Source organism: Anabrus simplex, chromosome 2 (genome assembly GCF_040414725.1).
Source record: "Anabrus simplex isolate iqAnaSimp1 chromosome 2, ASM4041472v1, whole genome shotgun sequence".
NCBI classification, from domain to species: domain Eukaryota; kingdom Metazoa; phylum Arthropoda; class Insecta; order Orthoptera; family Tettigoniidae; genus Anabrus; species Anabrus simplex.
Window position 1 is genome coordinate 428,915,423 of NC_090266.1, and position 26,860 is coordinate 428,942,282.

At 37.8% G+C, this 26,860-nt stretch overlaps 1 protein-coding gene across 1 annotated transcript in view; it reads right to left on the reverse strand.

Annotated features, from left to right (window-relative positions):
• sli (slit guidance ligand) overlaps positions 1-26,860 on the reverse strand; it is a 1,279,943-nt gene that overhangs the window by 70,377 nt on the left and 1,182,706 nt on the right. Inside the window, exons 22-24 of the mRNA XM_067140837.2 lie at positions 25,096-25,167; positions 20,775-20,846; positions 2,731-2,894 (exon numbers count right to left, since the gene is read on the reverse strand). Coding sequence (XP_066996938.1) covers positions 2,731-2,894; positions 20,775-20,846; positions 25,096-25,167 — 308 coding nt within the window. The remainder of the gene's footprint in view (positions 1-2,730; positions 2,895-20,774; positions 20,847-25,095; positions 25,168-26,860) is intronic.

Genomic DNA, 26,860 nt, shown 5'->3' on the forward strand with positions numbered 1-26,860 from the left:
TCCTCACACAAAGAATTCAACTAATTTTTCAATTCATTCACCCCCTTAAGTGGATTTTTCATAGACAAAAGAACACGGGTCTCTGTACTTTGAAAGAATATTGCAAATATAAATGTTCATGCATCTAACATCTTCAGTTTTTGAGATATAATTATCCTCGTAAAAATAATTCAACTCTTTTTTCGCCCCAACCCGTTAAGTTGATTTCCCCCACCAAAAATGTGTGTACATTACTTTTTATGGTGACTCAAAGTAAAAATTTTCATGTGTGCAACCTTAAGTTTTTGAGATATAAGTTTTTCCGTAAAAATAATTAAATTTTTCTCACGTCCTTTCACCCTCCCCTCTTAAGTGAATTTTCTGAAAGCAAAAAAACTTGTTTCTTTGTTTATAATGGAGCTTAAAAATGCCTATTATCACAACTGCAACATCTTCAGTTTTGAGATATATGTACCCTCATAAAAAGGAATTAAACTCTTTTTTCATCGCCCCCGCCCCCAAGTTGATTCCCCCCAAATGCGTGTTACTTTATTTTTAAAGAGATTCCAAATACTAAATTTCACGTCTGTAACATCTTTAGTTTTTTAGATATAAGTATCCCCATACAAAGTATTCAACTAATTTTTCAATTAATTCACCCCCCTTAAGCACATTTCCCAAAGACAAAAGATGATGCGTTTCTTCACTTTGAAAGAAAGTTCCAAATGCAAATTTTCATGTCTGTAACATCTTCAGTTTTTGAGATATAAGTATCCTCATGAAAAGAATTCTACTCCTTTATCACTCCAACCCCGCCCATTGAGTTGGTTTCCCCCCACCCAAAAAATGCCTGTTTATTTTTAAAGGAGATTCCAAATACCAATTTTCACTTCTGCAACATGTTAACTTTTAGGGGTATACTCTAGATACACTAATTTTTAAAATTCACCCTCTTTTTCAGTTCTCCTTACGTGGATTTTCCGAAAAAAATATTTATGTTTCTTTACTTTTACAGGAAATTCCAAATATCAGTTATCAAATCTGTAATATGTCATGTGTCTGAGATAATTTGCAGATATAGTCTTTTTTTTAAATGCACCCTGTTTGTCACTCCTGTTCACCCCCTATTCATCGGATTATCCAAAAACACAAAAATACGTGCTGCTTTATTTTCAAAGGAGATTCCAAATTTCAATTTTCATGTCTGTAATATCTTCAGTTTTTGAGATATAGGTCTCCTCATAAAAGGAGTTCAACCCATTTCCCCCCATTTTTCAACCCCCTTAGTGGGATTTTCCAAAAACAAAAAAATACGTGTTTCTTTATTTTTAAAGGAGATTCCAAATACCAATTTTTAAATCTGTAAACTTTTAAGTTTTTGAGATATAGATACCCTCATTTTAAATATTCACCCACCTTTTTCACCCCCTTACAGACGGTATATCCAAAAATCCTCCCTTAACGGGCACCTCCATGTTAATAAGAATGTATCCCCAAAATTTCATTACTTCCTGTCCAGTAGTTTTGGCTCGACGATGATGAATCAGTCAGTCAGTCAGGACAAGTTATTTTATATATATAGATGTAAATCGCATACAAGCCCAGTCTGAACTGTTAGCATCTCAACTAAAGGAATGAATCTTTTACAACCGGGCACCAAAGTGGCAGTTTATCGAAAGCATCAACTTAGCTTATGAACATATTATTCTGGAAAGGGTGATCTTATTTACAGCAATGATGTGCATGAACTTATGCATCAATTAGGTAGAGAACATATTCCAGATGAGTGGCATCTCTTTATTGACTTGTCAAAGTGAAGTCTAAAACCGTAATTCTAGATAATGGTAATGTTTAGCCTTTGGTACCAATGTTTTATGCTGTAAATATGAAAGGAACCAATGAAAATACAGATATCTTCCAAAAAGAAGTAAGTTACAATGATCACAAATGGATGGAATGCATTCAGAATTCATGAAACATTGTTGCTTTTTGTGTGAGTGGGACTCTTGGGACAGAATTAACCATTGAAGAGTGTAGGAATGGCCTCTGAGACAAAGTTTAATACCAAGCGAAAAAATGTAGATTCCCAGAAAATTTTATTACCACCACTCCATACAAAGTTAAATTTAATAAGAAATTTCATTCAATCAATTAACAAAAATAGGAATAGTTTTGAGTATTTAAGAGATGAATTTCAGTGAAGCATAATTAAAGGAGCGTATTTTTATTTGTCCGTAAATCTACAAAATCCAGGAGGATCCTTTGAGGAAAACCACACTGAAGCAAAGATGTTTTTTTGCTAGTGGCTTTACATCACACCTACACAGATAGGTCTTATGGCAATGATGGGATAGGAAAGGCCTAGGAGTTGGAAGGAAACGGCCATGGCCTTAATTAAGACACAGCCCCAGCATTTGCCTGGTGTGAAAACGGGAAACCACAGAAAACTATCTTCAGGGCTGCCGACAGAGGGATTGGAACCCACTATCTCCCGGATGCAAGCTCACAGCCGCGTGCCCGTGACCACACGGCCAACTCGCCTGGTAGCAGAAAAAGTAGCATGGCATTCATTCAAATATATTTGTTCAAAATTCCTGGGAAATTATAGTGCATGTAATATATTTCAGTGTTTTCATTGTACCCTTTAGCAAAATTATCAAATATTTTAATGTATTACTAATAATTCATGGCAAACACCACAAGATAATAAATTAACATAATCATAAATATGACAATAAACAGTATTCTTACCTTTACACTGAAATGCTGAAGCTGGTGTTGTGAGTAACAATTTATCCCTCATGGAATGAGGCTCAGCACAGCGAGCTATTCCAGGTTCCACATAGTCTCGTTTAACCCAGTCTGCTAACCACTTCAGTGAGCAATCGCAGTAGAATGGATTGGCTCCTAAGGCTCTAGAAAAATTGAACTTAAGTACTAAAATATTGGAAAATTTTGCTTTCAGTTGTAGAAAGCATTTCAATGATTTTCTCTAATGAAAACATTTAGAGTAAAGAACACACTTAAGAAAGAATATATTAAAAATGTACCTATGAGATACATGCAAATTATATCAAAATTTTACACTTTACTGGAACATGTAGTTAATATGAATAAAATGTTATTTTCTATTCTGTTAGGCATGTACACCTTACTTCTCCTCATGGAACTACAGAACTGCAGTGTATACAACTCTTTAAAATAAAGGGTAGTACCACAAAATACATTCATAGGTTTTGTTTACAGTAGAATTCTGTTATAGCGAGAATTCATAAAAGCGAAAAATTTACTCATTATAAGCGAATTGTCGTTACATCCAATTTTTCCTAAAAGTCCGGGAAACCCATACACATTAAAATTGGTATGAAATGGCAATCAGTCTGTTCAAAACTTGTGTTTTCGCGGATGATATCCACACTACAGCTTACTCGTTTGTTATTTTTTGAAACCCGATACTACATGAAAGTATATGTTTAATTTCATTCTGAAAAAATATATTACTATTCCAGAGGCCTCTGTGGAAAATGTTTCAGTTTTCTTCTTCAGAGAGCATCACATAACCTAACCGTATATGCATCATGAAAACATTTCAAGCGCACATAGAGAAATTATAACCACCTTTCTACAAATTTACATGGGAATATTCCGAAATTTAACTAGGCGCGAGAAAATATAAACTATGCTCTGCAATCAGTGATGTACTCTGTCATATCTGAGGTGAATCACATTCTTACTTAATTTCAGTATATAACATTAAAATTAAGTGATTGTTTGCTTCAGCCTTTATTTCTAACGAGTTAACAACTGCTATCGGCCAAGTCATTTATGCATCTATTACATAAACATGTTGTCCTCTTTCATTTTGAATTGCCTTTTAGAGAAAAGCAGTCAACAGGTATTACTAATTGACTCCGACATCTTTTTGAATTTTTACAAGTCATTAATCTCATATTTGGTCCGTATTGACGACAGTGATTACATATAATTTTAAAAAATATTTGTTTAATGTCAACCTAGTCAATTGTAAGTACTGACTAGGTTGACATTAAACAAATATTTTTTAAAATTATATGTAATCTTTTTGAATGTCGACGAGAGATCTCGCAAGGTGTACATAGGGAGAAAACGATACTGCTTGATGTTGATCATATTTTGTGGCAAATGTTTGTTTTCTCAATCAAACAGTGTCACCTAACATAACTTGACCATACTATAGGCATCATAAAAACATATTCCAAGCACCAGTAGAGAACTGATAACATCTCGCTATAAATTTACATGGGAATAGCCTCTTCAGAATTTAAACCTCACGCGAGAAAATATAAACTAACCTCTGAAATCAGTGATGCGATCTCCCATATATTGAAGTGTATTGCATTCTTACTTAATTTCAGTGTAGAATGTTAAAATTAAGCGATCATTTACTTAGTCTTTATTTCTAACGAGCTCACAACTGCTATCAACCAAGTTAATTACATATTTATTACGAAAACATGTTGTTCTCTTTCATTTCTGATTTTCTTATGGAACGGCGGTTGACGGGTATTACTAATCTACTCAGACATCGCCTTCAAATGTCGACGAGAGAGCTTGCTAGTGGATATAGCGAGGAAACGATACCGAAGATGATCGATCACATGCAATATAATGGCTGGGTGAATAAATATTGGTACCGGAAAAAAAGTGCACACTTAATCGCTCGTAATAAGGAATGCATCAGTGATAAGACTCTCACTGTAACTGAACGATAATACACAGTTTAATATAGAAATTTTAAAGGGAAAGAAAAAAACAGATGTTATAACGGTGTTCTCGTTATATGCCGTACTTCCTATAGTGGATTTCTACTGTATTTTAAACAGACCCATTTAGTATTAATATATCGTATGAGAAAGTAGGATAGTAACTCTCTATCGAAATGAAACAGTGAAGCTTCAAAGAACTCCTTTGTTGAACAAAAAGGATGTTGGTCTTCATAAAAGGATGAGATCACCCCTGATGACTATACATCTATTGTATCATTTTCACATACTTTCTATGAGGTAGTTGAAGAGTTTCAGTGGTAACAGAGTCCATTCACCTTTCAGCATTCTCTTCTGCTCATGGACAGTTTGATGTTGATACTGATATGCAACTGGATGTCTTCTACGTCTTCTCAGGACATCCCATGAGTGTATGATATTTTATTTAGGGAAATGATCATGGCAGTAAAGCTATTGAATACTCTTACTCTTCAACAGTTCATCAACAGCTTTATCAATTACTGGTATATTTATATTGCATAATAATACAGAAACTCAAAGCAAAGGCCCATAGTAACAGTAATCAGATACATTTACAGTCAAGTTCACTATACCTATCAAATATCCACATTAATGTCTTCCAAGACCCTAAGTGTTTGACTGCCATTTTCATCCTCTTCAGTGATACTGAATTTTAAGCTAACAACAGATTAGCTGATACCTAGAATTGCTATTACAACTAAATGAATTCTCATCAATGTAAGGTACCGGTACCCTATTTCTTTGTTCTTTTGCTCAATATACTACCACAGCAGTTATTAATAAAGCATGTGGGGCAAGTTATCAACGGTAGTCCTTTGGCCCCAGTCAACTCATGATAATATGAGTTCTGTGTTCCTGTGTATTTGTTCTGCAGTGATACTTACTATCTCATGGCATTATACCAGCAATGCTATGACTTGTTTAATCGTGTAACACAGCATAATAGTGAATTATGACACTTAAGTGTGAAATAAAACATTGTTCTTCTTGCAGCAATAATTCATTGTTTTGCATTTAATGTGACATGTACTCTTAAGAAAAAACTGCTAGGAACTCACTATATGAAGTGTAGCAATGGTTCTTAAGACAACTTGTTTATTTACTGGAACTTTGCTTCCTATCACTGTGTTCTAAGAGCAGTAACTGAACTGAAACCCCAAGTACAGCTGTTGGAGGACACCATCTCTGGTAACAGTTCTGTAGAATTGTCCGTCCATAACTCAATCAATCCTATGGCAAGATCTGTGTCTGGAATTTAAATGCAGAGAGTGGTGTCCTTTTCAGTTAGTACAAAAAATTGAGCTGATGAGTACTTCATCCTTTTTACTTAATCTTCTCAAATTCTCCTCCATTTTCTGATTGGAGAACTGAAAGTGCATCTTGAAGAGTAATATTGCAGAACATTTCTTCAGCTCTCTTAGTCTTAAGAGGCTTCCAAACCAAACCCCATGGCACTACAGCCCTTGAAGGGCCTTTGGCCTACCAAGCAACTGCTGCTCAGCCCGAAGCCCTGCATAGTATGGAGTGTCATGTGGTCAGCACGACGAATCCTCTCGGCCGTTATTCTTGGCTTTCTAGACCGGGGGCTTAAGAGGCTTAATAATAACAAATATTATTTTGTGATCAATGAACCAATCAATCAATCAATCAATCAATCTGCATTTGAATTTTGGGCCATTGCCCAGGTGGCAGATTCCACATCAATTGTTTACCTAGTCTTTTCATAAATTATTTCAAATGAGTTGAAAATTTAACAAACATCTGCCTTGATAAATTATTCCAATCCTTTATTCCTCTTCCTATGAATGAATATCTGCCCCAATTCATTAGCTTGAAATCCTATTTTATCTTCAAATTATGATCTTTCCTACCTCTAAAAGAACTATTCAAGCTTACTTAGCTACTAATGTATTCCACACCACCTCACTACTAACAGCTTCGAACATACTGCTTAGTTGAGTAACTCATCTCCTCACTCTCAAGTCTACCCAGGCCAAAATCCACAAAATTTTTGTAACTACTCTTTATCAGAAATCACCCAGATCAAATTGTGCTGCATTCCTTTGAATCTTCTCCAGTTATCATAACAAGTAATCATAGTGCGGAGTCTTATCAAAAACCTATAAGCCCTCATAACTATACGGAATGATCTGTAACCATTGTTTGAAGCCTTCTTAATGTGTTTTTCCAATGATGATCTTTCCTTAGATTAACACGTAGGTACTTAGTGATCCCTGTGGAGTACTTTCACCCCATCAATAGGTCTGCCTCTGTAGCGTAATGGTTAGCACTATTAGCTGCCATCCTCAGTGGCCCGGGTTCAATTTCCGGTACTGCCAGAAATTTAAGTATGGCAGGAGAGCTGGTATGTGGTTAAAATGGTACGTGCAGCTCACCTACATTGGGGGTGTGCCTGAAAAGAGCTGCACTGTCATGTACCGACCTCCCAGGGGCTCAAACCGGCGGACTGCCAGGTGGAAGGCAGCCGAGGTTCGCAGTCGAGTCTCGAGCTCAAGGTGTCAGAGGAGATTAATTAGTGTTAGAATGATGATCAATGACAGGTGACACCTTGTAGTATTAAGGTAATTGAATAATAATTAGAGTCAGATTTAGTTACTGTAAGAAAAGGGAAATATTTCAAGAAGTTACATGTAGTGGAGAGAGCTTGCAAAGTGCGCTTACAAAAGTTGTTGACCAAGAGCGGAGACTTGTTGATCACAACAAGATATTTACTATGTATCAACAAACAAAGTTAGTATGCGGGCCAGGTGGCCCGCCTCGTGCCCGACAAAGGAACAAAGCCGAGTACAAGGCCGGTCAAGACCAGTACAGATGCACTTTAGGAAAACAAGGAAAGATGAGGACAAAGTAAGACAGAAGACAGTAGTGCCTAGGTGGCAGCACTTTCTGTGACAACTATTGAGAATAGTTACTTGAGGGCGCCACGGACTGGATGAACAGTTTGGTAATGCCCGTAAGACCCAACCACTTGGTAGTGGGTGGGGAGCGAACTTTGAGTTTAAGAGAGGAGATATAACCCCTGGCCAAGATGGCGCGGGGCCTTCTCCCAGCCAGTAGTTCGTACTTGTCAGAACGAGATTCTTTTCGAGAATAGCCCAAGTGCCGCAGGGCAAGATTCAGAGATACGCGTAGTAGAAAAGTAGGCGCGTGGAACAAGCTCGCTCTCTCTTTAGATCATCACATTCAGACTTGTAAATATACTGTACATAGTAGTTTTAGTTGTCCTCAGTAATAAAGGACAGGGAAATAACTTCTTCTTTTATTTCGGGAGTTGCGGGACGAGTCATACCTACAAATTACCTCCCTACATTCCGCTCGGCAGGACAGGTAATACTTCAACATCCTACGGCCTGGTGACCAACCTACGAGATCGTCTCACTGGACAGGTAGGTCACGACAACACCACCTCGGGATGAGGACACGGGTTTACTGTTTTTTAACCCAGCAACATAGTAATTAATTAAAACTGAGAGGACTTTTCTTCTTGGTAAAAGTTACAACCTGACTTTTCATCTTATTTACCATCAAACCATCAACTGCTGTCCATCTCACAACGTTGTCAAGTTCTTTTTGCAGTCGCTCACAACTTATTTACTGATCTATACAGTATAACATCATCTGCAAAAAGCCTCGTCTCTGATACAAGTTCTTTACTCATATCATCAAATACATCAGAAAACATTAAGGTCCACAATACTGGTGTACCCCCGTTTTAATTAGCTGAGATCTTTTTTCTTAAAATGTAGCCACCCATTTGACCATTCTTCTGCAATCTCCCATTATCTACCCTAACAAAAGCCTTGGATAGTTCAATAGCATTACAGTCCATTTGACCTCCTGAATCTAAAATATCTGCTATATCTCACTGGAATCTTACAAGTTGAGCCTCACTGGAATAAAGTTTCTGAAGCTGAACTTCAACTGCATGATGCTCTGTCACTCTTTTGAGCTAAGTTAGATCTCCTTATTCAAGACATAAAACAGGGAAACAGAGTGAGTTGGCCATGTGGTTAGGGGTGTGCAGCTGTGAGCTCACATTCAGGAGATAGAGGGTTCAAACCCTACTATCGGCAGCCCTAAGGATGGTTTTCCATGGTTTCTTATTTTCACACAAGGCAAATGCTGGGGCTGTATCTTAATTAAGGTCATGGCTGCTTCCTTCCCACTCGTATCCCTAGCCTAGACCTATCTGCATCAGTGCAACAAAAAGCCAATCATTTAAAAAAATGAAAGAGGAAAGAATTAATTTTCCCAAACTTCATCTGATATCCTGTAATAAAAGTTTGTTGTAAAATTTTTTAGATAATTTTTTTTTCTTTTACCAACTGCAGAGATATTTTGATGATCGATTCATGCAGTTCAACAAACTGGAAGATATTTTTCAGGCTATGAAAAAAAAACATTTTCTCTTGATTTTCGAGGAGAATGAGGTACCAAAGCAACTCAATTGTGGTACTTCGACATGGCATAATTACAGATTGAAATACTACAACAGCAGATGACAGAGGAAAGGGCAGAGGAATTTGATGCTTTATCATGCCGAACATGCCCGGGCCGCTGTTTATTACTAGTATTACATTGAAATCTGTCGATGGATGATTTCTGGTCTGCTCCCATATTCTGCATTTCAACCTGCTGCCTATGAACTGCTTCTTTTTGGAGGCACTTCTGAATGGCTTTCTCTGGTGTTAAATTGGGATCTAATTGCAGAGATTCAGATAACAGGTGATCATGCATTCCTACTACAATGCGATCTTTGATAAAGTCGTCAAGTAATTTACTGCAATTGCAGTGTCCACCTGATTTATGTAGTACTGTGTCAAATATATGAACACATTCCCCTCTTGTTGAAACTTGGAGTTAAATCAAACTCTTTCATAGGTTATGTTTTGTTGCACTTACTGATATAAAAAAGTCCGTGAGCATCGTCATAACTTTGTCATAATTTTTCTTGTCAGCACTAGTTAGCAATGAAGCAAGAAATGCATCTTCAGCCAGTTCTCCAGGACAATACAAAAGAGTATTTACCTGATTTTCTTTGGGTAGACGAGATGGTCAGGAAACACCCCTGTACCTGTCATATCACTAGATGAGCTTCTCCCATGATGATGGATTCTTAAAATCGAGCAGGGCCAGTCGGAAAATACATGTTGCTATGTTAAAAATGTTGAAGTTGAAGACAACAGTTTATTTGAAACATCTGATGATTTTGCCATTCTTGTTGACTGCTGCAAACATGTAGTGAATTGTAGTTTTTGAAAAGAAGATTCTAACACTGCTGATACTTTAATAGAATATAACATTCATATATTAATAATGATCTTTATTGCAGCCAATCACCATACATACAAGGAGAGAGATATTTACAAAGAGAGAGAATCATTGACATAGTTGTGTCAAGATTTCTCGCTGCCTGCAGTTCATAACATGATATCTGTCACATGCTTGCTCACATCTTTTCCACATGCAGTTAGATCCCGGATTATGAAATTGTTCCGTTTTGCACACTTTGTGGTGAAATCCTTGCGCGGCAAACCTGGTGACCGTATGACGTAAGTCATATCCTGCTCGTGTCCAATCTCGATTTATCATTGCATCTATTGTATTGAAGCTGTCCCATATTGTAGCTTCCTTTGTATGAAGCTCATGTAGCAGCTCTTTATAGCTTACTGTAGACTAATTGATACACTGTGGTCACATAGAAGTCTTTAAATATATGAGACTCACAACAGTTGTCCCTATATCCTGTATCATCTAGATATAGTACTCGCGCTGATATCCACTCAACACAGAGTAAACACTAAACACAACAGAGTAGGTAAGCATCTGGAGTGCTATATAACACTACACACATTTGTCTTGCTGGCAGTCACGGTAGAACTGAATGAAGTGAGTGGAAGATGAGAAAGTGGAGGTCTATATACATACATACCAATATCCAGCCTTTACTGAACCATGTTAGTGAGTGTCAATATTCACTAGGGAATGTTGATTGCATAAACTATTCAATTTTCAATGCCCACTTCAGTGAATATGAACCCTCACTGTAAATATTTAAAAGTCACTAACTTCACAATTTTATGGTTATACTGTATATAAATACATACATACATTATCATTATAGACTGTTATGCCTTTCAGCGTTCAGTCTGCAAGCCTCTGAGGATTTACTAAACGTTGCCACAATCCTCGATTCGCAACTAGTGTTGTGGCCTCATTTAGTTCTATACCTCTTATCTTTAAATCGTTAGAAACAGAGTCTAACCATCGTCGTCTTGGTCTCCCTCTACTTCTCTTACCCTCCATAACAGAGTCCATTATTCTCCTAGGTAACCTATCCTCCTCCATTCGCCTCACATGACCCCACCACCGAAGCTGGTTTATGCGTACAGCTTCATCCATCGAGTTCATTCCTAAATTAGCCTTTATCTTCTCATTCCGTGTTCCCTCCTGCCGTTGTTCCCACCTGTTTGTACCAGCAATCATTCTTGCTACTTTCATGTCTGTTACTTCTAACTTATGAATAAGATATCCTGAGTCCACCCAGCTTTCACTCCCATAAAGCAAAGTTGGTCTGAAAACAGACCGATGTAAAGATAGTTTCGTCTGGGAGCTGACTTCCTTCTTACAGAATACTGCTGATCGCAACTGCGAGCTCACTGCATTAGCTTTACTACACCTTGATTCAATCTCACTTACTATATTACTAGGGCCCGGATGTTGATGCCGTAAAAAAGTTTTTAAAATGCCCTTAAAATGTTTAAAAATGACTTTAATAAATGATCTAAAAATTCGAAAAATGCACTATAAAATGAAAAAAATGAACTTATAATAATAAACTCACCAATATTTAAAAAATGACATCTTTAAGCTCAAACTGAAAAGTAAATCAAAATAGATTTCTAGCACTTAACAAAAGGTTTATGTTAACTCTAGTCTGAGTTGCACTGCACCACGAATGTCATTCTGATGTTGTCAAATGTAAATGATCTGCGGTTATCAGCCAACAAGTTTTTATATCTCGAAAAGCTGCGTTCAACATCAACTGATGTGATCGGAGCGTACTTGAAGTGAGGAAGGTCGTTTGCTGCTAAATCCTCCTCAATCCCATCCATACAGTAGTTTTCACCAGAAAGAATGCCTGAGATTTTGCATAATGTTTTATACCCGGTGTTTTTGTCCAGCACTTTTTTCAGTTTTGATGCAATACCCGCAGCAATTTCGCCACGATTGTTGCTAAGACTAGTTTCCACCTGGTTGATTAAAGAAATGGAATCAACCATTTCTTCGCCCGTTTTCTCCAATGATGTGATTGTTGCTGTCAATAAGGCGAAATTTGATTTTATGAATGCCAAACTACCTTCAATGTTTGGTTCAGACAGCATGTCCTGGGCAATTTTTATTGCTGCAGCTTCTTCACTGTCAAAACTCTGCACTATTTCCTTTACTAACTTGAAGTTTTCACAATAATACATACACGCGTTTAACCACATGCCCCAGCATGTTATGATAGGTTGTGGAGGTAATGCAATGTCTGGAGCTTCAGCTCTGCAACGTGCGACTCGCGAGGGTGCTTTTAAGAAAACCTTCTTAACGTTCGCTCTAAGCCTGTCTACACTGGGGTAAAAAGCCCTTACTTCTTCACAAACTCTGTGCAGTCCATGGGCAAGGCACGTAACATGGACCATTTTAGAATAGAGTGCCGTCAATGAATTAGCTGCTCGTACCATATACGGTGCAGCATCAGTTAAAAATAAAAGTACATCGTCATGTTTGATGCCCTCAGGCCACAGGAGAAACATCTGTCAAACAGTTTTGATATGGTAGAATAATTGGTCTTTTCTAGCACTTCAGTAGTCAATAAAAATATTTCACCTGGTGTATGCACTTCTAAAGTTCCGATCACAACGTTGCCTATATAACGCCCCATAGCATCTGAAGTTTCGTCGATTGACACCCATATTTTCTTCCCGCGAGTTTCACATCTTATTTTGTTTAATGTGTCTTCATAACACTGCGGCAAATAATCTATATATATAAAATAAGAGTTTTGTCTGTACATTGCTCAGAATTTGAAAAGAATGCTATTTTTGTATCGGTCATGTTCACAATAACAAGAAAATGCATTTTTTACATTTCCGTAATTTCTGTCTGTCTGTCTGTCTGTCTGTATGTATGTACACGCATCACGAGAAAACGGTTGAAGAGAATTTAATGAAAATCGGAATGTAAAGTCGGGTGATGAACCGCTACAATCTAGGCTATAAATTATTTTAATCACGCTGAGTGAAATGGTAGTTTAGGGGAAGCCTGAAATTTAATTCTCAAATATTTATGTTATTAGTGGTCGTGTCTTAATGAAAATCGGTAGACAAACATGTGAAATAAGTCGCTACAATATAGGCTATACACGCTGAGAAACATGGTAGTTTAAGGGTAGGCCTAAAATTTAATTGTCAAATATTTATTGTATTAGTGGTCGTATCTTCACAAAAATTGGTGTGCGAAGTCGGGGAATAGGTCGCTATAATCTAGGCTATCAATAATGTTATTCACATTGAGTGAAATGGTAGTTTAGGGGAAGGCCTGAAATGTAATCTATATATATAAAATAAGAGTTTTGTCTGTACATTGCTCAGAATTTGAAAAGAATGCTATTTTTGTATCGGTCATGTTCACAATAACAAGAAAATGCATTTTTTACATTTCCGTAATTTCTGTCTGTCTGTCTGTCTGTCTGTATGTATGTACACGCATCACGAGAAAACGGTTGAAGAGAATTTAATGAAAATCGGAATGTAAAGTCGGGTGATGAACCGCTACAATCTAGGCTATAAATTATTTTAATCACGCTGAGTGAAATGGTAGTTTAGGGGAAGCCTGAAATTTAATTCTCAAATATTTATGTTATTAGTGGTCGTGTCTTAATGAAAATCGGTAGACAAACATGTGAAATAAGTCGCTACAATATAGGCTATACACGCTGAGAAACATGGTAGTTTAAGGGTAGGCCTAAAATTTAATTGTCAAATATTTATTGTATTAGTGGTCGTATCTTCACAAAAATTGGTGTGCGAAGTCGGGGAATAGGTCGCTATAATCTAGGCTATCAATAATGTTATTCACATTGAGTGAAATGGTAGTTTAGGGGAAGGCCTGAAATGTAATCTATATATAAAATAAGAGTTTGTACATTGCTCAGAATTTGAAAAGAATGGCGTTTCTGTATCGTTCATGTTCACAGTAACAAGAAAATGCATTTTTTACTTTTCCGTAATTTCTGTCTGTCTGTCTGTCTGTCTGTACACGCATCACGAGTAAACGGCTGAAGAGAATTTAATGAAAATCGGAATGTACAGTCGGGTCTTGAACCGCTACTATCTAGGCTATAAATTATTTTAATCGCGCTGAGCGAAATAGTAGTTTAGGGAAGGCCTGAAATTTAATTCTCAAATATTTTATTATTAGTGGTCGTGTCTTAATGAAAATCGGTAGACAAAGATGGGAAATAAGGCGCCACAGTATAGGCTATACACGCTGAGAATAATGGTAGTTTAGGGGAAGGCCTAAAATTAAATTGTCATATATTTATTGTATTAGTGGTCTTATCTTCACGAAAATTAGTATGCAAAGTCGGGGAATAGGTCGCTATAATGTAGGCTATCAATAATGTTATTCACACTGAGTGAAATGGTAGTTTAGGGGAAGGCCTGAAATGTAATCTATATACAGAGTGAAGCGAAATTGGCGCACTCGGGCGTCGCAGTGCGACTCCCTACATGCCAGCAATACAAAATGTCTTTCACAAAAGTTCGTCCTGCGAGTATATCAGGCAGAGAAAGGACGTTGAATAGTGGCAATCTGGCAACACTGTAACCACATGTACGGTAAGTACCTCTGTCAGCATCACATATCCGTGCTGAGCAGTTGGTGCATTGGATAGGGTTTTGGGTTGGCATGCAGGCGGTAGAGGGTTCGATTCTGGGTTAAGGCGCAATTTTTTGTTTACTAATTTCCATCGGACATTACATACTGTAATACAGTAAGACACCGTACCTTAGGTCTCATGTATCCTACATTTACAACATTTTGTAACGCTGAACACAACAAATACCTTGCTAGGCCTACTGGTAACGTAAGCCCTTACGAAATACAATGGACTTGAACGAGGCAAGAATAACAGTTGCTACTAATCTATGAGATCGTTGGACGACGGTGGAAAGAAAACAGGTTTCGCATGTAGTATATGAATTTGTGCGAATAAATTCACGCCCACGACGTGGAAAGGACGTCTTTCAAAGCTGACCAAGGGAAACGATTGTTCATCCATTTGTAGGATCGTAGTATGTAAGTGCAAAGGGTTTCTAGAGGACCCGCTGCAATGGCTGTTGACGATTTAGTTGCCAGATACCATACCACCTGGACTACATTTATGAAATAAAAAAAATACGCTTCAACCCAGGATCGACCCCTCGACCTCCTGAATGCTAACCCAAAACTGTAACCACTGCACCAACTGTACAGCACAAAGAATACGTGCTGACAGAGGTAGTTACCCTACATGTGGTTACAGTGTTGCCAGATTGCCACTCTTCAACGCCCTTCTTCTGCCGGATATACTCGAAGGACGAACTTTTGTGAGAGACATTTTTTTATTGCTGGCATGTGAGCAGTCGCGCTGCGACGCCTGCGTGCGCGAATTTCGCTTCACCATGTATATAAAATAAGAGTTTTGTCTGTACATTGCTTATAATTTGAAAATAATGGTATTTCTGTATCGGTCATGTTCACAGTAGCAAGAAAATGCATTTTTTACTTTTCCGTAATTTCTGTCTGTCTGTCTGTCTGTCTGTACACGCATCACGAGAAAACGGCTGAAGAGAATTGAATGAAAATCGGAATGTAAAGTCGGGTGATTAACCGCTACAATCTAGGCTATAAATTATTTTGATCACGCTGAGTGAAATGATAGTTCAGGGGAAGGCCTGAAATTTAATTCTCAAATATTTATGTTATTAGTGGTCGTGCCTTAATGAAAATCAGTAGACAAACATTGGAAATAAGTCGCTACAATATAGGCTATACACGCTGAAAAAAATGGTAGTTTAGGGGAAGGCCTAAAATTTAATTGTCAAACATTTATTGTATTAGTGGTCGTATCTTCTCGAAAATTGGTATGCAAAGTCTGGGAATAGGTCACTATAATCTAGGCTATCAATAATGTAATTCACACTGAGTGAAATGGTAGTTTAGGGGAAGGCCTGAAATGTAATCTATATATAAAATAAGTGTTTTGCCTGTACATTGCTCAGAATTTGAAATGAATGGTATTTCTGTATCTGTCATGTCTACAGTAACAAGGAAATGCATTTTTTTACTTTCCCGTAATTTCTGTCTGTCCGTCTATATGTATGTATGTACACGCATCAAGAGGAAACGGCTGAAGAGAATTTAATGAAAATCGTCATGTAATGTCGGGTGATGATCCACTACAATCTAGGCTGTAAATTATTTTATTCACGCTGAGTGAAATGGTAGTTTAGGGGAAGGCCTGAAATGTAATTCTCAAATAAGTTATTTATGTCATTAGTGGTCGTATAGATAAATCTATATATATCAATCTCACAGCTGCGCGCCCCTAACCACACGGCCAATTCGCCTGGTCGTACCGACTGAAACAGCCTGCCTGTATATTGGCGGGAAGTAGCATGCCATTCCTCTGGTTCATACATTTTCTGATATATCTGGTTCGTAACACATTGGTTCATCATAGTATTCGAGCTATTCAATCCCTCCTCGGAAGCACTGATTCTAATGAGTAGTGTGCATGTTTAACGGAATAATGACAGAGGAGTGTTCACGGCAGTCTGCGACCTGGTTATTCCAGCTCTGGAACTTCGGACTCTTAGATCGGCACCGTAGTACTGTTCGTTGAAAGTGAGAAAGTTTGCGGTGTTTCATTTGATCGAGTATTTTATATGATAACATTGCTTTCAATCGCTACATTCCTACTGACGTTTTTGTAATGACCTATGTTGGATTAAGTTAGGAAAACCACCAAGTCAGTCTTTCTGAGAATCCCGTAGCGAAGCACGGGTACATCAGCTAGTTCTTACATAAAGTTGATTCGTCTGGTATTTCTTGATTCGTATGTTTTTCCAAAAATCCACGTAATTTCGGGCTGTTGAGTTTATACAGCGGAATGTTTGCAGATACAAATACATCACACAATTCTTTACTGAACTGTGAGGTCTTGCCGGAATTCGAAGCAACTGAAGGCAGTAAGCGCTGAGTTGCAGGTTTATTTGAAACACGCTGAAGAGCATGAATGTGTTTATCGCGACCGATATGTTGCGTTACAGTAAATCTTCTTTCAGCAGCTACTTTAGTTCCAAACAATTTGCAAAACAATATACTTCCATCGGTGGAAAACACATTGTCACCAAATTCAGATACTAGTTGTTTTAAATGCACTGACACACTCGGTTTTATTTTAGGCGATTTGAAAGCAGTCGTCGTGAATTATGCGGAACTGAGACAAGAATATAAAAAACCCTTCCCCTTTCTACCCCGCCACTGCTGTCCTTGGTCAACAGAGCAGGTAACATTCCATTCCGCTAATAACTGGTTTGCGACGAAAACAAGAGTATCTGCATACCTACCCCCCATAACCTTCTGCATCCAAGATATATATTTTACTACTAATAGCAATACTGAAATATTTTATTTCAATATTTTAAATTATCCTGTATCAACTACTAGCTTGTTCTTAACTCTGAGAGACGTAACTGCCTCATATAAAGCTGTGATATGACTAAATCGGGAAAAAATGACCTTAAAAGGCCGATTTCTCTAAAATATGTCTAAAAAAATCTACCAAACTTAAAAAAATGCTCTTAAAATGGAAAAATAGCAAAAAATGCAAAAAGATGCAAAATAAAAATGGCATATTTGGAGACGGGGTAACCCGGCCGGAGTTTATATCTGCTTCAGCATTGTTTTAGACAGCTCAGTAAAAAGTTGACATGTCATCAACATCCGGGCCCTATATATTACCATCCTGGGAAAACACACAACCTAAATACTTGAAATTATCGACCTGTTCTAGCTTTGTATCACCAATCTGACATTCAATTGTGTTGGATTTCTTACCTACTGACATCAATTTAGTCTTCGAGAGGCTAATTTTCATACCATACTCATTGCACCTATTTTCAAGTTCTAAGATGTTAGACTGCAGGCTTTCGGCACAGTCTGCCATTAAGACCAAGTCGTCAGCATAGGCCAGGCTGCTTACTACATTTCCACCTAACTGAATCCCTCCCTGCCATTTTATACCTTTCAGCATATGATCCATGTAAACCACAAACAGCAAAGGTGAAAGATTACAGCCTTGTCAAACTCTTGTAAGTACCCTGAACCAAGAACTCATTCTACCATCAATTCTCACTGAAGCCCAATTGTCAACATACAGTAAATGCCTTTGATTGATTTTAATAATCTACCTTTAATTCCATAGTCCCCCAGTATAGCGAACATCTTTTCCCTTGGTACCCTGTCATATGCTTTCTCTAGATCTACGAAACATAAACACAACTGCCTATTCCTCTCGTAGCATTTTTCAATTACCTGGCGCATACTGAAAATCTGATCCTGACAGCCTCTCTGTGGTCTGAAACCACACTGGTTTTCATCCAACTTCCTCTCAACAACTGATCGCACCCTCCCTTCCAAGATGCCTGTGAATACTTTGCCTGGTATACTAATCAATGAGATACCTCGATAGTTGTTGCAATCCTTCCTGTTCCCTTGCTTATAGATAGGTGCAATTACTGCTTTTGTCCAATCTGAAGGTACCTTACCAACACTCCACGCTAATTTGACTACTCTATGAAGCCATTTCATCCCTGCCTTCCCACTATACTTCACCATTTCAGGTCTAATTTCATCTATTCCTGCTGCCTTATGACAATGGAGTTTATTTACTATCCTTTCCACTTCCTCAAGCATAATTTCACCAACATCATTTTCCTCCTCCCCATGAGCTTGACTGTTTGCAACACCACCATGATGATTTCCTTTTACATTGAGAAGATGTTCAAAATATTCCCTCCACCTCTCCAGTGATTCCCTGGGATCTGTTCTGAGTTCACCTGAATTACTCAAAACACTGTTCATTTCCTTTTTCCCTCCCTTCCTAAGATTCTTTATTACTGTCCAGAAAGGTTTCCCTGCTGCTTGACCTAGCCTTTCCAGGTTATTACCAAAATCTTCCCATGACTTCTTTTTGGATTCAAAACCTATTTGTTTCGCTCTGTTTCTTTCATCTACGTACAAATCCCTGTCTGCCTCGGCCCTTGTTTGGAGCCATTTCTGATAAGCCTTCTTTTTACGTTTACAGGCTGCTCTCACTTCATCATTCCACCAAGATGTTCGCCTTTTCCCATCTTTACACACAGTTGTTCCTAGGCATTCCCTTGCTGTTTCTACTACAGCATCCCTGTATGCCACCCATTCACTTTCTATATCCTGAACCTGCTTACTGTCTACTGTTCGAAACTTCTCACTAATCATATCCATGTACTTCTGTCTAATTTCCTCGTCCTGGAGATTTTCTACCCTTATTCGTTTGCAGACAGATTTCACTTTCTCTACCCTAGGCCTAGAGATACTTAGTTCACTACAGATCAGATAATGGTCTGTATCATCGAACAATCCCTGAAAAACTCGTACATTCCTAAAAGATTTCCTGAATTCAAAGTCTGTTAAGATATAGTCTATTATGGATCTGGTACCCCTAGCCTCCCATGTGTAGCGGTGAATAGCCTTATGCTTGAAGAATGTATTCGTAACAGCTAAACCCATACTAGCACAGAAGTCCAGCAAACGCTTCCCATTCCCATTAGCTTCCATATCTTCCCCACATTTACCAATCACCCTTTCGTATCCTTCAGTTCTATTCCCAACTCTCGCATTGAAATCGCCCATTAGCACTATTCTATCCTTGCTGTTGACCCTGACCACGATGTCAGTCAATGCTTCATAAAACTTGTCAACTTCATCCTCATCTGCACCCTCACATGGTGAATACACGGACACAATTCTTGTCCTAATTCCTCCCACTGAAAAATCTACCCACATCATTCGCTCACTTACGTGCCTAACAGAAACTATGTTGCGTGCAATGGTATTCCTGATAAAGAGCCCTACCCCAGACTCTGCCCTTCCCTTTCTAACACCCGTCAAGTACACTTTATAATCTATCTCTTCCTAGTTATCTCCTCTTACCCGGATATCACTTACTCCTAGCACATCGAGATGCATCCCCTTTGCAGACTCGGCCAGTTCTACTTTCTTTCTTCCATAAGCCCCATTAATATTGACAGCTCCCCATCGAATTCCATTTCGTTCGCCAAATTGTTTCCAAGGAGTCCCTTGCCTGTCAAATGGGAGTGGGACTCCATTACTCCCATAGGTCCGAGGCTTGCTTAAAGTGTTCTGAGCTCGGTAAATTCATGAAGCAGGATGCTGCCCTACTTGCACATAGTCCAAGTGAGGATCTCTCCTCTAACGGGTTATGGACCACCGGTGCATTGTATAGTCCTAGCCGCCTGAGCACAAGGAGGGCCACGACTCAGAATATGTCCGAGATGCCCACTCCCATTCCATAGCAACTGGTATCCCGACTCTCAGGACCACTTACTAGGCCACTCAGCCGTTGCCCATGGTTCACGAACTAGGACGTGACTACAGTAACCCACAAACATGAACCAATAAATATCCCAGAAAAAAGTTTTTACTCTTATAGGGTCAATATCTAAAGAATACAAAAGGAACTAAATTAAGCCAATATTCCCAGCACATTACTGAAGAAAAGAAAAGTATCATTTGATTGTGCGTACAGTACTTTAAAATATGCAGTTAACTTGCTTCTACCTTGAAGTCGTTTGTGAAAGCTAATAAACACTTTGACAATAAAATATCACTTACAAATGAGTAATTGACTGTAGATCAGCAAATGTTCCTTCCGGAATCATAGAAATGTCATTTCCATGAAGAGATCTGCAACAGAAATACAGAAAAGGTATGTTATGAAAAGCAATTTAGAAACAACATTTCAATGCAAATTGATCTAATGAAGGAAAGGCTCTTTTCATACAAATATTTCAGACTGGTATCCAGAATTTAGTCAAGCCTTCTTTCTCTACACTAACTCCTCACGTGTTACTTGTTGGTTTATCTCATTGTCAATAGACACAAGATGCTTCAATCCAAGAAAAATTTGCCTTTCTTTTCTAACACATACATTCTTTGCTCTTAGTTTCCCTTCCCTTCTTCCATCCATGCTTCATTTCCTGTTTTCCATTTTCCTCCTTTGCAAACTCTGCAGTATTAATTCCTTTAATACCTAACACGAATTTGTGCAACCAAAGGTACATAAGTAAAGGCACAATGAATCAACAAAATTACATTAATTTTGTTCTCTGTCACAGTGAGTCAACATAAAGAACTGAAGACTTGGAACAGGTAAGGAATAGGACTTGGAAAAGATAAGGCTATAGGGACACACTAGTTTGGGCATTATGAGAGAGAGACTTTATGGGAGTTACATGTATTAAGGTCCACTGTTAGTGACGTCGTGAAGTGAAAACATCAGGGAAGCACTGAACCCAATCACTGCACTGGTAGGCCTACGAAATTAAACTGATATGGACTGCCAAACTCTAAAGCATACTGTACAAGCCATTCGTTAGACATCCTCGTCAACAGTCGCAGAGGACTTCAGTTGCAGGTCACGGATAGAGGTTACACAACAAAAGAATGATCCATCATGAGGCGATAGGATTTGGGTACTTAAGGGTTGTAATAAGGATATAAAAGAGAAGGCATATAAATCACTGGTAAGACCCTTATTAGAGTATGGTTGCAATATATGGGACCCTCATCAGAATTACTTGATTTGTGAACTGGAAAAGATCTAGTGGCTAGCAGCACAATTTGTTTCTGGGTGACTTCTGACAAAAGAGTAGTGTTACAAATACAGTATGTTGCAAACTTTGGGCTGGGAATATTTGGGTGTAAGGAAACTAACAGTTTGACTGAGTTGTATTTTCTGAACTGTCAGTGGAGAGGTGGCGTGGAATGATATTAGTAGACAAATAAGTCTAAGTGTAGATTTTAAAACTGGGATAAATCATAATATGAAGTTGGAATTAAAGAGAACAATTGGGGCAAATATTAATTTATAGGGAGAGGAATTAGGGACTGGAATAATTTCACAAGGTAAACGTTCGATAATTTCCAAAGTCAATGTTCATCTTGTCTTATCATGAAAGCCACTACTGGTACATGTTGGAGTATAGTTGGTAAATGTTTAATTTTCATTTAGAACTAAAAGGCTATAAGAATAACAGCAGGCGTGACCAGAAAGTAAAGATACAAAGGCCAATATATATTCACATAATGTATAGTTGATAAAACTTCCAGTTTCAATGAATTACAGGTGGATACTTGACTTTCCAACTTTGTTGTCACTATTGTCCCAGAATCATAGAACCTCCACCTGCCCCTTTGCTTCAACCACACATTGACTTATTCTTTTAATTATCATCATCATCATCAAATCATTGTTGGCGAAGGTGTTTCTTTGGGTAAAGAAAGAAATGAATATCATTCAGTAAGGGATCACAATCGGCTACCGCTCATGTGTTCATCAAAAATTTTGCTCCTACCTCCAGAGAACTCTTGAGCTGACTTAGTCTATTCATAATTTTCCCGTAAGCACCAACAATTCACCAATTATTTTCTGCTGGGCATTCAGTTCTTGCAAATTAAAAAAAATGATGGAGTGAAATTCATATCTGGCAGGTTTCTGCATCAGCACAGCCATTTTCAACACATGTTACTTTCATAAGACTCAACGTACCACTGCCGGATAAACCCGAGGGGAAAGTCTAAGGATCAAGGTCAAAACCAGCGTAGCCACAGAATGAATTTTACATTTTACATTCGGTGTGCATGTGATGTATCTATTTACTGGACATGCCTCATTTCAAATAGGTAGAATAGTGGCATCTGTGAATAATGCACTGAAAACTTAGTTGATGCAGGATTACATTTTACCAAGCTCAATAGCTGCAGTCACTTAAGTCCGGCCAGCATCCAGTATTCGGGAGATAGTGGGTTCGAACCCCACTGTTGGCAGCCCTGAAAATAGTTTTCCGTGGTTTCCCATTTTCACACCAGGCCACGGCCGCTTCCTTCCCACTCCTAGCTCCTTCCTATCCTATCGTCGCCATAAGACCTATCTGTATTGGTGCGACGTAAAGCAACTTGTAAAAAAAATAAAAATGACATTTTAATTTTCAAGAATAATGTACCATACCTCCACAAATGAACCTCAATTATTGCTACTTGCATAGAGTTCGTGTTATTATTGGTAATGTGTGGAAATTATCATAAATAACTATTCAAGTTGGCAGTAATGGCTGGTCTTGTTTATTATAGGTGTGTCATATTTGCTTTTTAGTAACAGTGACCATTTTTACATAATGTCAACCACATGCACTACAGAAACAAGATTCTTACTGATAACGCCATAAAAAATGACTGCAGTACTACATATACAATCCGACAATCCTGAAACCAGACACTGGCTTCATGAATCTTAATAATTTAATTAATGAGAAATTCACTTCATTTCTACTTTTCCAGATAAGGCTGATTTTCCTCTCCATTTTTATACAAACTCCCCCCCCCCCCCTCCAAAAAAATCAGTATTTGGGTAAAATGAAACCTGACTTACTCCATGTAATGTCTCTGTGCGATTTAAAAACAGGACTTTGGTGATTAATAAGAAGGAGAAGAAGAAGAAGTAAGGAAGAGGATCTTTAAAGAACAGATGAGAGCATCCTGGATCCTCCGCAAACAAAATCATAAATAAACCTTCATGTGTTCCGAAAGGGACCATTCACACGTAATAATAGTAATAATTAATAATAATCATAATAATAACACATTTCTCTAGGAAACTACGAGGGTAATCCCAAAAATAAGGTCTCCTATATTTTTATAAATACAGAACTCTGTTTGTGTGGCTGTTGGTCACAATATTGTGAAGAGTGTTTCCCGCGCTCGCATATAAACATGTGCATGCTGCGCTGAGGCACTCAGGCTTGGCTTGGCAGCCGTTGAGAATGGAGCTCCCGTGGGATGTTACTGCCAAGTGCGAAGTGCACGCAGGTATTCGGTTTTTGAACGCAAAAGGTACTGAACCGATTGAAATCCATCGCCAACTGATGGAATTGTATGGTGAGTCATGCGTGGATGTCAAAGTGGTGTACAGAGTTTGCAGCCGGTCGGACTGAAATTCACGATGAATGAACGAACAAAGGAGTGGAAGACCATCAATCTCCATCGAGGCAGTCATGAAGGTTGAGAAAATCATGTGTGAAGATCGACGGATCACCCTGGATGATCTCTGCACTTTGGTTCTTGAGGTTTCCCAAAGCACCGCTCACAACTTCCTGAACATCATGGCAGCGAGCTGGTATGACATGAGCATACAAAAACTGTCACAGCGTGTACAAAAATGCATCGACCGGAATGGTGATTATGAAGAAAAATAGCCCAATGTTCAAGCTGTAAAATGATGTAAAACACTGTAGACATAAACAGGTCTATGTATTTATAAATAAAATAGGAGGCCTTAGTTTTAGGATTACCTTCATATTAGAGCTCATAAATATGGGACAGTGAATTTGACTCCCAATTTTTTGTTTATTTGGTAGAACAGATAATTCTGCCTGCTTCTAACAGTCAATGTATTTCTGCAAATAATTTGTGAATCTAATGATCAGAGTATTACTAGCAATAATGAGTAATCAACTACTGTAGATACCCTGATTTAATATTATGGTGGTGGAAATTTATAAGGAAAAGCATGCTGATCAAATCCAGACACCTTGGAAGTACAAGAAGTTGCCACCATATCTCAAGATATACAGCAATTAGTGATGGGTAATTTAATAAAGAGAGGATAACAATATTCAGACAAGGAAGGTAGGACTTTTAATACAATGGTGTTTAATTTTAATGAGTAAATAACATCTTAAGTGTGTATCTTCAGTAAATTTACATTTTTAAAATGTGTCCTTGCATTACCAAATCTTGAATGGTTCCATTGTGACCAGATGAGCACTGACTGCCAAGCAAAATGCTGTCTCACAGTCATCTCCTGAACTACTTACCCAGTATAAATAGTAACAATATCTATTTCCCACAATGCATTTTAATATCATGAGCTACTTACATTATTCGTAATGACTTGAGACCTGCTAAGGCATCACGTTGTATACACTGCAATTTATTGTAGCTGATGATCCTGGAAATAAAGAATGGAAGAAAATAACATATCGAAATGTCTAACAACAGATGCAATTTATGAAATAGTTGTACTGAAAGCACTTGGATGGCTGTATAATTTAATCTGCTTCATTAAAGTTGTCCCAGCTCAGTTCTCTTTTGTCATATGATTAATACTTCATACACTTTAATCTTAAATGCAGTATGGAATGGTCAAAAGTATGTAAAAATCCATTGTCAGACTTCTAGTGGCAATTTTTGTCTACAGTAGTGCAGCAAATGTCTTCCATATGTAATGTATGCAGTTCTGAAATATATTCCTCAGATGACACAAAATATAACTTAGGGCATAGGGAGCAGAAGAGAAAGTGTGAGCTCTTAACACGTTGATGATGGCGTATTAGTTTCAGAGTTTATTCATTAGGAACTAAGTAAAAGTTCCAGGATACCTGAACTCTGATGGATATATTAGATACTATTGTATATCTTAAGCATGGCCTTGAAGCATTGAAGTGCATTGATTGCTAAGACCGCAAAGCAGGTCTCATCATCCAAAAGTAATGCACGGATTTGGTGCGCACTCTGTGATCCGCTGTTAACCTCAATGAAATTGGAGATTTGTACGCAGTATTGTTTGTTTCAATTGAAGGTGGTGGTGTGAAGATACTCAAAGGTCTAATAAGTAATTAAATCATTAATTTGATATTGGTGGAAACAAACTGCAAAGGAAGAAAAACAAAAGAAAATAAGTGTACAGATGTAACCGAGCCAGTTTTCATACTCATCTATATATATAAAATAACTTGTCCTGACTGACTGACTGACTGACTGACTGACTGACTGATTCATCATCGCCGAGCCAAAACGACTGGACATAAAGAAATAAAATTTTGGGGATATATTCATATTAAGATGTAGGTGCTCGCTAAGAGAGGATTTTTGGATATTCCGTCGCTAAGGGGGTGAAAAAGGGGGTGAAATTTTAAAATGAGTGTATCCATATCTAAAAACTTTAAAAGTTTACAGATGTAAAAATTGGTATTTAGAATCTTCTTTAAAATTAAAGAAACAAGTATTTTTTTGTTTTCAGAAAATCCCAATAGGAGGGGTGAAAAAGGGTGAAAATGGGGGAAAATGGCTTGAATGCCTTTAATCAGGATACCGGGACTTATATATCAGAAACTGAAGATATTACAGACCTGAAAATTGGTACATTTGATCTCTTTTAAAAATAAAGAAACACGTATTTTTTTGTTTTTGGAAAATCCAATTAATGGGAGGGTGAAAATGGGGGATTTTTAAAATGAGTGATTCTATATCTCCAAACTTTTAAAGTTTGCAGATGTAAAAATTGGTATTTAGAATCTTCATTAAAAATAAAGAAACACGTATTTTTGTTTTGTTTTCGGAAAATCGCAATAGGAGGAGTGAAAAGGGGTGAAAAAGGGGTTGAATGTCTTTAATGAGGCTACTTATATCTCAGAAACTGAAGATATTACAGACCTGAAAATTGGTGTTTGGGATCTCCTTTAAAAATAAAGAAACACATATTTTTTGTTTCTGGAAAACCCAATTAAGGGGGGTGAAAAGGGGGTAATAATTTAAAATGAGTGTATCTACATCTCAAAACTTTTAAAGGTTATAGATGTAAATATTGGTATTTAGAATTTCCTTTAAAAATAAAGAAACACGTATGTTTTGTTTTCGGAAAA